General features: G+C 43.2%; 1 protein-coding gene across 1 annotated transcript in view; it reads right to left on the bottom strand.

Moving 5' to 3' along the window:
* Positions 1-11,308, bottom strand: part of LOC121192169 (POU domain, class 2, transcription factor 2) — a 53,448-nt gene extending 42,140 nt beyond the window's left edge. The window contains exon 1 of the mRNA XM_041053745.1: positions 11,209-11,308. Coding sequence (XP_040909679.1) covers positions 11,209-11,308 — 100 coding nt within the window. The remainder of the gene's footprint in view (positions 1-11,208) is intronic.
* Positions 11,309-12,228: the final 920 nt, after the last annotated feature.

Genomic DNA, 12,228 nt, shown 5'->3' with positions numbered 1-12,228 from the left:
ATTTCATTTCTGGACTGAGCACTCCTCTGCTGAAGGAAAAAAGCAGAGGATAATAAAAGGATAAAAAAGAAAATAGGAGGGGGGGCAGTGATAAGGAGGAGAGCTGGGAGGAGAGAAAAAAGGGTAAAGAAAAAGGAGTTTTTTCGCTCCTTTATCTGATATAGTAAATGTGTGTGTACTGTATGTGGGAGAGATTGGAGCCACAGAGTGTGAAGACGATTATGTGTTCAAAACTGCTACAGACTACGGCTTTGAATATGGAGCCTGCTCTTCAAATCTGTCCCTTTTTCATAAAAGGAAAACAGTACATTGATCAAAAACCTGCTGTTTCTGCCCACAGGATGTGGTTTTACACGCACCTTTCATTCTCACCATTTTTGACTCCAAGTTTCCCGCTTCTTCTGCTCCTTAACAAATTCCCACATAAGTCCGAAGAGCTTCATGTTAGAAATACAGCATGTCACGCAGGTTAGGTTCTTCTGTTCAGAGGCAGTTTACAAGCTTTAAGTATCAGTGTAATGTCTGCAGCCCACATTGAACCAGTAACCTTTTGGTTGCTAGGTAACCTTTCTAATCAAACAGGCAATATGTTTCTGTCATATTTTCATCTATAGTTAAAGACGTGTAGGTGTAGATCAGAGATGGTTCAGCCAGTATCCCACCAGGGAAAATCCTGTATGCAGCTGTAAATCCGAGCTACTTCAGGTGAACTTGATTTACAGCAATATCCAACTCTCTCACACTCTTACACTGTTAAATACCAATGAGCTGAGCTGTGAATTACAGGGGCTATTACGTGATGAAGTGGTGTAATGTTCCCACTTTCCTTAAACTGACTGCTACTTAAATCAGATTTCTTCCTACATTTCCCAGAGTGCCTGCAATCGTCATAAAAACAGCAACAGCTTTCAGTCCAGAGAGACCTGAGCGTCATATGCAAAAAATCTGCGACCAGCACCTGACGTTTACCGTTAATGTTTCAGACAGGTGAAAGACTCCTGCTATTACACTCCACTGTAGCTGCTGGAGATGTCTTTACGTGACACGTGACACCAGGTTAGCTGTGACGAATAAGAAAATTACACCTTCAAACGTCAAAACGGACCCAGAAATGTGAGGTTCAATAGCCAGCAGCCGTTTTTTAGTGTTAGCATGAACTTTTTTGTTTTAACTTGCAAGGCACTCAAAAAGCATCCACAGTGGATTCCAGTGTGCATTAGATGCAGCACATACAGCCCGTCCAGGTACTTGAGGTGAACATCTCACTGCCTCACACTGCTCTTAGTCTGTTGCACATCTATAGTACTGCAGGGTATTGAGAGCGGGGTGGGGGGGGGGGGGGGTTTGAAGAAGACTGTCAACAAAGCAAAAGTTCAAAAGAAGAAGAAAAAATAAATCTGAATTAATATTAGAGCGCCAAACACGAAAAGCTAACGCTTTTGTTTTTCATACGCTTGTGCCCAGATCAGCCGTGCAGTCTGCCGAAAACACCTTCTGAAAGCCCTTGAGCTTGTAGTCTGGCGACAGCATATGTGGGTGAAAATGAGTCACAGGGAGTAAGTGCATGTATGTATCTGAAAGTGTGTTTGTGTGTAATGTGGGTAGGGGGTTAGTTGAGTACAGAAGATTGAAGCACTAACCAGAGCACTCAGATTTATTAAAAACGGCCGGACGCAGCGCCTGTCCACCCACCCCGCCCCCCACCCCTCCTTTCTCTCTCCATCCTCTATTGTTGTCACTTTACTTCTGTCTCTGTGCATACATACAGCCCCCCCCCCCCCACAGCCTCCATCCACCTATCCATCCTGCATGATATTATGTTTTTTGCTAAAAACCTTTCACAGTCACCGCTGGTCCCTCAATAAGACAGGCTGAAGGGAAGGAGGGGTCGGGGGGAGAAAGAGAGGAAGGACGTAGTGTTCCTGAGGTAAATAGGGCCCCCCCGCCCCTCCTTCCTATCCGCCCCCCATCTCCTCACACGCCCCCTTTTCTCTCCCCCATGTTCATTACCATAACTCCTGTCCGCTAAATTAAATTGGGGGTCTAAATCTCCTCTCTTCCCCCCAAAACAGCGCTGACCACCAGCCAAGGGGACGGACGGGGGGAGAGAGGAGACAAAAGAGGTGGAATCCAATCTAACTAGCCCCACTTTTGTCATCCGACTTTATTAGCTAAATGTATCAGCGGCGGGAAGAAAAGCATTGTTGGCTGTGGGGATTCATATTGCCTAGGAACACACACACACACACACATACAGATACACAGAGTTGCAGACATGCAAAAGGGCCGTACAAAGGACACGCGTTGGCTCTCTGTGTGCGGTTTATTCGATACAAACTATGTTGGCGAGCATAAAACGTCCCTGCGGCGCTGCAAACGGCGAGATTACATTACAGTGGCACACATAAACATGCAAACACTCAGAGAGGAGTGTGTACTCAGGCACACTGACACAGGAAAACACACACACACACACACACACACACACACACACACACACACACACACACACACCGTTCTGGTTATCCAGAGCTTTGTCATTTTAATCTCTATAAAAAAAAAAGTCGTACAGCTTTGAGATGGCAGGAGCGTGTATCAAGACGAGCTTACTCGCACTTTCACACAAATGTTACGTGTGAGATCACGCACCGGCTTCATTATGTCAGAGACGTGTGACGGAGGACGGGAGCTTTTCCTAAGCCCCGTTCTCTCTATTCATGCAAGCAGGGGAACAAGATCACTGCCTTCAGGTTCACACAAAAGACCAGCACTTCTGTATTACACACACCAGAAGCAGGCAGTGATGGACATTAGCTAACAGACGAGCACGCGCACACACACACACACACACACACACACACACACACAGAACATAACATTACACACGTACATTATACAAGTTCTTTAAACATGTAAAGAAGAAGAAATTGTGCTTCAACACAAGCCTGAAATTTACTTCCTGATCAACTCTCCCTGCTCTGAAGCATATACAGTGTTTTACCATTAGCAAAGTTGACTGGTTTGTTTTCCAGGCAGTAAAACGTTTGAAAAACTGACCGACAGATTTCTATGGAAGCTCGTGGACAGACAGACCAAAGGTCCCAGGCCAAAGACGTACAGATCACACACTGGTGGTGATACACCACTGATTCTTGTGACACTTAATTATTCTGCTTAATTAGAAGGTGAGCAGTAGCCCTGACCCCAGACCAGCCACTAATCAGTCAAACAGCCTCCGGGCCCCTCACTTTCACTCTCGCCCTCATGTTCCCTGTACTTTCTACCTTCTGTTCCTCCGGCCAAACACACCAAGGCAGGGAATTACTGAAATGGAGGGAGTGAAAGGAAGGATGGAGAGGAGTGAGAAGAGAAGGAATGTGAGCTATGAGACGAATGAATAGGCACGGGGTCCTTTATGGCGTTTATGTGCGCCGAGGAGAAAGCCTATCGACGGACACCTTGTCGGACAAAGGGGCAGCACACGCTGAGTGCATTCGATTAGGGGTGTGCATTGGTGTTAAACCAAAAAAGGTCCCCTGCTGTGTCCAGGATTCATTATTTAGCGGCGGTGTAAAATGGACACTGGCCTGTATATATACACTCACACATATACACAAGTACTGAGACGAGCCATCAGGGAAACACCATTTTTACACACACACACACACACACACACACACACACACACACACACACACACACACACACACACACACACACACACACACACACACACACACACACACACCAGAAATAAAGTACTCAGTAAGTACACAGGTACTCATGTTTACATGCCCAGACATGTTGGAATTGTACTCACAAATGACCACAAACACACACAAACACACACACACACACACTTACATATGATTGCCGATTACATAGCCAAAGACAGCGAGACACACAGGGCAGTCAAATATAGCCTGAGTACAGCCAATTTAGCCCTTAATGGTCTTTGTGACCATCAAGAGCACAAGACAAAGATGGCTGTCCAATGGAGGCTGCGTGTGTGTGTGTGTGTGTGTGTGTGTGGAGGAGGACAGTGTTTACCTTGATTCCTTTCCTTCTATATGTGTGTGTCTAATGACCTATGAATGTTTCTACGGTAACAGTGACAGTTTGAGCTGGTTGAATGGACCGACATACAGACGGCAGCGGAGGGGAAGCAGAGTTCAGGTGTTTGGCTGAACGTGAGCGTGTGGGAAGTGTGTGTTTCATATTTGCACAGCAGGTAGTGTCCATGGTGCGAAATGATTGTATCATCTATGTGCGACAAAGACAAAAAGTCTGCGTGTGTGTGCGTATTCACCGCTGCACACAAAGGTCTATGTGTGTTTGACAGCACGTGTGTGTGAAGGCAGCAAAAATGACACATGTCAACATATTTATGACACACGCACACACAGATATGACTCTTCTATTGTCCTGTATATATAGTAACTGTGAAGGCGTTTACATTTGCCTTTAATAATGTTACTGTATGTTCACAGAAAGTAATGTGTTGAATCCTTCATGTTTAATTACTGTATTTATCCTGATGAATCAATTCTCTAAGAAGTCACACTGTGTTAAGAAAAAGACAATTATTTCCAAGTGTGTGTGTTTTTTCTTAATCTGAATAAAGTTGTAAATAGATAAATAAACACAGGCGACCTCTTTAGCATGAACAGCAACAGACTACGTAAACTCGCAGCTCAAGGAAAACGGATTTGATCTTATTTGTCAATATCGTTTGTGTAAAATAACATAAACTTTTACTAAAAGCACAATGAAACTGAAACCTTGTGCAGTGGCTGTGCAGAACGTATGGATCCATGTCCAGGTGAGGCACATAAATACATACCGCAGGTGTCAAAAGAGTGTGCGTACGAGTGTGTAAAGGTAGACGCACCTCACAAACTGCTTTTACAGTCCATGTGCGTGTTCATGTACGCGGTGGCTGCCTTTACATATTTTGTGTGAACGTTTGTGTGTTTCAGAGCCGATACATCCTCAGATAGAGTTTGTGTGTGTATGTGTGTGTGTGTGTGCGCAGAGCCCACGGTGGGGGTGAGGCAGCTTAACGCAATAAAGCATGTTGTATTGACATCTGTGTTGTGTCTATTGATTCCCCATTATGGAGCTAACAAACCTGCCTGGACGCTTTGTCATTCACAATCACGTTAGCACCGGGACTCACCAGCAACGCTGCCCCTTTTAAAATCTGATCCATACACACACACACACACACACACACACACACACACACACACACACGCACGCACACAGAGTGCACACACACAGAAGCAGGTGTCCTGACGTGCACACACCTTCTCGCATTCCTACACATCCACCGCAATCGTTCATGTCACCACACACATTTACACAAACCAGTCCACCCACACACACGTTGGAGCCACACATTCTCACATACACACATAAACATCAGACACACACTCACACACACACACACAAATGGGGTGGCGGGAGAGTAGTCAATGCTGGCTAATCAATAGCGGTGGAAGGTTAAAACCACTCACACAATGGGCAGCTATGAGCTGCTTGTGGTTTCCAGATAAACCACACATGCCGGGAAGATCCATAACTGACCTCAACGTGCAATTATTGAATCGTCTACCTGTCTGCCTGCTCACACACAGGGCAGGTTACAACCCCCCCGTTCTCTCTCACACACATAGACAACACACACACACATAAACACGCACACACACAGACAACACACACACACACACACCCACAAATAAGCAAAAATGCATACATTTTCTCTTCATACACCCAAACAACTGCACACTGCAGCAGCCATGCAGTACAACAACAGCACCGCACACAGACATAGTCCGAATTCCTTCCCATACACACTCTTTCACACATGCTTTCAGACATACGCTCATTCAAAAACACACGCACACCTACTGCATATACAACTACATAAGCACAGGCACATAAAGAAATGGTGCTCACAACCTGAACAAATTCTTTGCCTTCCTTCCTTTCTCAAACACAAATACCTGCTTATACATACTGTTGCACACACGCTCATACACAAACACACAGACACACACAGCCAATTAATCCAGGCACAGGGGCCTTTGCTTAGGCCCAGTTTGGTGTGGCCCAGACACAACCACCCCCTCCTGGGCACCGCAAGGTGAAGATCCTGGGTGTGAGAGGAGGTAGTTATCGAGCAGCACGGAGCACTGTGTGTGTGTGTGTCTGTGTATCTGTGTGTGTATGTGTGTGTGATAGTGTGTGTGGGCTGAAGGTTTGTGCTTTGAACTCTGCAATAAAAGTTTCTCTGCACTGCTGTTTAACAGCAGAATAGAATAAAACAGGACAGAACAGAATACTGGTGCTTTGTGGACTTATTGTTTCAGTATCTTCCACAGTGTTGTTGCTGTGGTAATTTGGATTCAACATCACAAGATTTTTCTTTTTGTTTGTTTTTTGTTTGTTTGTTTTGCTTGTTCTCTTTGTTGTATTTTTAATACCACCTGCATGAAACATCTTTTTACACAGCTGTTTTTGTTTGATCATGAATCCTGATTTTTCATCATACGCTAATGTTTTACTACTGTGTGTAAAAGTAAACTAACAACAAGAGCAGGTAGTAGAACAAACAGGCTTGACCAGAGAATAAAATGAACATGACATAAAATGAAAATGTGCTTAATAACCAAAGCTTGGATAAGAGGCCTCTTGGAGTAGCCAACATAAATAAACCATGCCTCTCAATCCAGACACGTGCCTGCTCTCTGTGAATTTGACAGCTCTCAGTTTTATACGGGCCCTGGAGATTTTTACTGCACTGTACATAAAATAAAAGAGCATTTAGATTTCCTTTGTTGTGGTGCAGAGCAGGGACAAAGCAGCAGCAGCAGCAGCAGCTACAGGTCCCTTTCCACCCTGCCTGACCACTGAAAACCACACAGCAGAAGACACTGTCTGGGCAGATCTCTGAGCTGCACAAAAAAAGAGGCTTTATGAGTCTTTGAGTCGAAGATCTGATGCTGAAAATGAGCTAAGAAACATCAGTCTCCGCTCTTAAGCGGTGAATTTACATGGCTGATTTTCACAAGCGTATTAATACAAGAAATAACTCGAGGAGGAAATAGATTCTGGGACTAAGGAGAGTTTACTGAGAAATACTGTTCACTTCCATTCCTCAGCCACTTCCTGATGTTCACTCTTGTTCAGCAAAAAAACTGTTTAACAGTAAGATCACATTTACGTCCTCTTAGTTACAGCATGTGTTCACCTGAATAGCTACAACTGAAACAGTAAGTCTTACAAAAATAAAAATACATAGAGCCTTCCTTGCAACTCTGGTCTATTTCTACTGTACATCTTAATTTTTTTTTTTTTTTTTTTTAAATCAATGCATAGACTTTTGATTCTGGAGACATGATTTCTTTACTCAACCACACCATTATGATAATAAGCCGGAATTTCCTCACGTGGTTAAAATACATTTATTCACTAAAAGCACTTGAGCTGTAAACCTGATGCGTTTTTTCTGCATATTACATGACCTTACGAATCCACTCTCCATACAAATGTTTGTATTCATAGAGCAGCACTGTCAAGTGGTTTGGGTGAAGGGAAATTTCACAGAGAACAAGTGCCACGATCTGATCAGTCGAGGTTTTCTGTTATTCCAATAGGCCTGTTGACATTTTTTTTTTTTTTTTTTTTGTACTCAGGCAGCTTACAAAGTCTGATATTTGGACTTTCATTTCCATTCATGGTAATAATACTTCCATTAATAGAGGGAGCTTTTAAAACAGCATTTAGACTGATGTAGGACAAAAAAAACAAAAAAAAACTAGAAGGTTTCATTCAGTGTTAGCAGTTAATACGGTGTAGGATAGTTTACTACCTTCAAATTAAGGATTTTGTACAAAAATATATTATCAAGCAATGAAGACGTGAAAGCATGAAAACATAAAACATGTGAAGAAGAAAAAAATCTAATTTGACAGTTTTAAAGGCGTTTACTGTGGTGAAGAGTCTTAGGCCCAGCTGAGCTGAGGACAGCGGGCTCAACACTGTAGTGTTTAAAAAGTCGAGCTGACAAAAAACCCATAAGCCCTCAGTTTAGATCCACTATAGAGCCACTGTCTGCTAGCGTCTGCTGTTTAGGACCTCTCTCTCTCTCTCTCTCTCTCTTTCCTTCTCCACAGAACCTCGCTCACCTCATCTTAGACTTCTGACACCCCGTCTCCGCTCACACTAACGCAAACACACCCAGATATGTGTGCACACACACACACACACACTTACAGGTGCAGGCAATCGTACAGATGCACACATGCACACCTTGGTCAAAGGCGCAGATCAGAGAGAGACAGAGAATTGTGGGTAACAGACTTAGCTAAAGTGGCTTATGGGGCCCGGCCAAACCACACCAGGCAAATCCAATTCAACAACCTCCCGGTCCATAGGGAACCAGACACAGAGAGACAGAAAGAAAGAAAGAGGGGGAGAGAGAAAGAGAGCAGAGTTTGCATTTTACTGAAAAGGCTTTCGTGTCAAGTGAATACTTCACAGAAATGAGAGAGAGAGAGGGAAACAGAGGATTCTGAGTTTCTTTCTCTCCAGAGATTAAGGATGAAAGACGGAGAAAAGGGAAAAAAAACACAGAAGGGGAAAGGAGGGATGAGTGCTGGCCTTTGCTCTTGTACGCAGTTTCTTTCTCTCGTGTGTATTGGATGCTTATCACACCAACATGTTTAAATAAAAAAAGCAGCCCATGCAGGCACTTTGACCCCTTCATTTTCTCACATGAGGAAAAACACGTGGAAGACAGAAAAGACCTGCTGACTCTCTCATTCATTCATTCATTCATTCATTTTATTTCACCTATTTATTTGTTAAATAATTTACTTTCTCATTTATTCATCCTTTAGTCTGTCCACTGATATTTAAACAGCTGATGTTTTCACCCAATCATTATTTTATTCATCATTATCACACTGGTTTCTTTAGTTATTTCCTTTTTTTTTTTTCTGCAGTCAACTGTTTATTCATTGTTTCACCCCCCCCCTCCCCCCCCCTCGCTTTCATTCATTCAATTTCCTGATTCTTTCACCTGTTAATTTGCTAACTGATACTTTAGCCTTCTCATTTATTTACTATTCATTTATGCACTCGCTCATTCAGTTATTCATTCAATCATTCATTCCCTCCCTCGCCCCCAGCCTCCACCTCTTCTCCTTGTTCCCTCATCATGTCTTTTACTTTAATTTCTTAAAGGACCAACACAGAAATTGACCCCCCCCCCCCCCAAACAGAAGCCGGTGGTTATATGTCGCCTGTCAAAGGCACCAGAAGCAGCTCTCATTAAAACCTCAACCGTTTTTCTCCTCCTGACACCTACTTAAGGTGATAGCCTGAATTACCCCTTCACGGCTCGGCACGGCTCGGCATGCACACCTACCCCCATCTGTCATTTGAAATTTCCGCCTGGATGGATTTAGGCGGTGGGGATCGGGACAGGGGAGCCACCAGCACTGTCACCCTCTAAGAGCCCCACTCAAATTTGCAAACACACACACACACACACTTCAGCACACATGCATGTGGTTTATGTTAAAAGAGTGACCGACATGTCGCAAAGTTTTAAAACCTCCACAGGTGTTCAGGCAAACAGAAGCAGGTGAAATAAAATCTGGTGAACTTTGACCTCTAGCAGGTGGTCAACATCACGACAAAAAATACCAAGTTAAAATTATCTCTGTGCTGTAGTTCGACTAAAACATAATGCTGCACAGATCTATAACATCCAAGTGACCCTATAATAAATTCATGGACACTGTGCTGTACAAAGATCACAGGCAGGCGACACAGTCATTACAGTGATACCACTGAAGATGGAGGAAAAAATAAAATTACCATAAAGCAGACTGTTATTATTGATCACATTAAGCAAGTAACTAAAGCAATAATATAGTGATCATGAGGTATTAAAGTATAGCATCAAGACATGATAAGGTCATTAGAGTAAGTAAGTATTGATTGACAGAGCCACTGTGAGTCCCTTCAGTGAGAGGCCAATTGCTGGAATATTAGAGAACAGCAGAAAAAAAAACTACAGAATAAATTTAATACTAAAGTGTCTTTTTCTGTATTTCTGTGCAACTGTGTCAGCTTTATTTTAACTTGCATTTGAATTTCAGTCTCTCAGAAATTATCACTCTTTCATTCCCTCTCACATCGTCTCCTGTGTAGCCAAAGTTTCTCCCTCAGCCAACTTGATACTCCTGTTTTCCCAATGCGGCCCCAGTCAGAGATCAATACCCTCTGATCGATAGATGACAATGAATATTCCCCCCTAACCTGACCAAGAAAGACTGAAGAAGAGGAGTGAGGAGACAGGAGAGGAGGCAGATGGGACGGAGGTTGAGATGGATGGATTGCCACGAATGAAAGAGGAAAAGATGAGGAGGAGAGTGTGGCGCCTCTGTGAGACTGTGATGGATGCTAATGAGCCAGATATTCATGCATCCAATTTTGGGTGTGTTTTTACATTTTTGATTTATATGCATGTAAGTATTGTAGTTAAGCTCTGCTTTTTTTGGTAACAGATTCAGTTTTATCATTTAGGGTAAATATAGTGGTAAAGACAAAAGTGGAAAAAAAACGATGCACCTCCGGTCTAAGATATTTAGTGTTCACATTTTCCTTTCAGTGAGTAAAATAACCTCAGAATGCAGTTGCACTTGTTTGATTAATATCAGGCAACAAAGAAGAAAATCATTACTAATTCAGAAGACACGTTGATTTGAATTTTTCTACAGGTGAAACCATCCTAAGCCCTTGGCAGAATTTTTTTCCTACAGAAATTACACCTCAAGACTCCATAACACGTTAAACAAGTTTGTAAAGTGGTTATTTTGCAGACCAGTAAAACATTCAAATATGGAAAATTGCTTGATACAGTACAAGTTGTGTGTTGCATCATATTTAGTAAAATATAGAGTATTAAAAGTAAAAAGTAGATGATCTAAACCTGTATTTTTTTCTTTCCATACTACAAGTTTATAGGGAAATTTGAGATGAAACAAAAATAACAAAAAAAATCCTATACAATTGTATTTAAAGCGAGGAAATGTTTGAAATGAAAAGAGATTACAGTAAAGCTAATGACCGGGTTTTATTCTTTGTGTAGGTGCACAGTGGAAAAAGAAGACCGGTTAAAAGGCGTCTTACCGGGGCTGGACCGCGGAGCCAGCGAGGACTTGAGTCTCCAGGCGCTGAAGTCGGACGCTGTTCTCTGAAAGACGAAGGGGACCGGCAGGGGGACAAACATGGTCCTCTGTCGACCTGGGGGTCGTTGTTTTTTATTTTAGTCTCACTTTTCTGTCTCTCTTATCCGTCGTCCTTCCGTCGTTCTTTGGCCTTTCTTCGTATGCTTTCCAGGTTTGTGGACAGCCGTGTGTGAAGACGCTGGGATGGTCTGGAGAAAGGAGACTCGGTATTTGGCTTTTTCTTCCGTGGATCGAGCCTGTGCCTCAGCGGATTTACATCTCTCTGTTTTTGGATTTTTATGGATCTGGGCTGGGATACCGATGGGTATTATGGTCCGCTTACTTGTATCTTCTCGGAGTCTACTGGTCCGGCACACACACACACACACACACACGTACACACGGCGATGTGCGGGGCGCGCAGCGATAACAGTTTTGCTTTGGGAGAAAATATAAAGCTACCAGCGGTTGTCCGTGCAGGCTAATACTGGTTTACAGGTGACTGGACAATGGATGATGTCTGTTATCATTGCACCCATGTGAATTTAGTGCCGCTGGTGCTCCTATCTCAGCCACTCTCCACTGGATGTAACACAGACACAATTAGACTCCATTTATTGTGTCCAGACAGCTGTGCGTAAAGATCGCAGTGGTTCGCTGTCTGTCTCTCTCCTCCTCGGTCGGGTTTGCTTTGGTTTAGGCTGGGAAAAGACAGATTTCTCCTCCTGCAATGTCATGAAAAGTCTCCAACAAACACTGTCCACCGGTGAATCCTCGGTGTGGAAAAAATGGGAAGAACTGTCCGTGTGAGACTGGAGTTGCTTCTTTTTGGTTCTCGTAAAGATTTGGTTAGTAGCTGGCTGGTCTGCTGAAGAATACATGCACACAAAGCGACACAATAATAAAACGCAAAACCATTATTTGGTAAAAGATAGAAATAATCAAATAATAAAGTAAGGCTACGCAGGCACCTCCTGTCTGA

This window comes from Toxotes jaculatrix, chromosome 13, assembly GCF_017976425.1.
Source record: "Toxotes jaculatrix isolate fToxJac2 chromosome 13, fToxJac2.pri, whole genome shotgun sequence".
NCBI lineage: Eukaryota > Metazoa > Chordata > Actinopteri > Toxotidae > Toxotes > Toxotes jaculatrix.
Note: the sequence above shows the minus strand (reverse complement) of the source record. Positions and strands in the feature narration are given on the sequence as shown.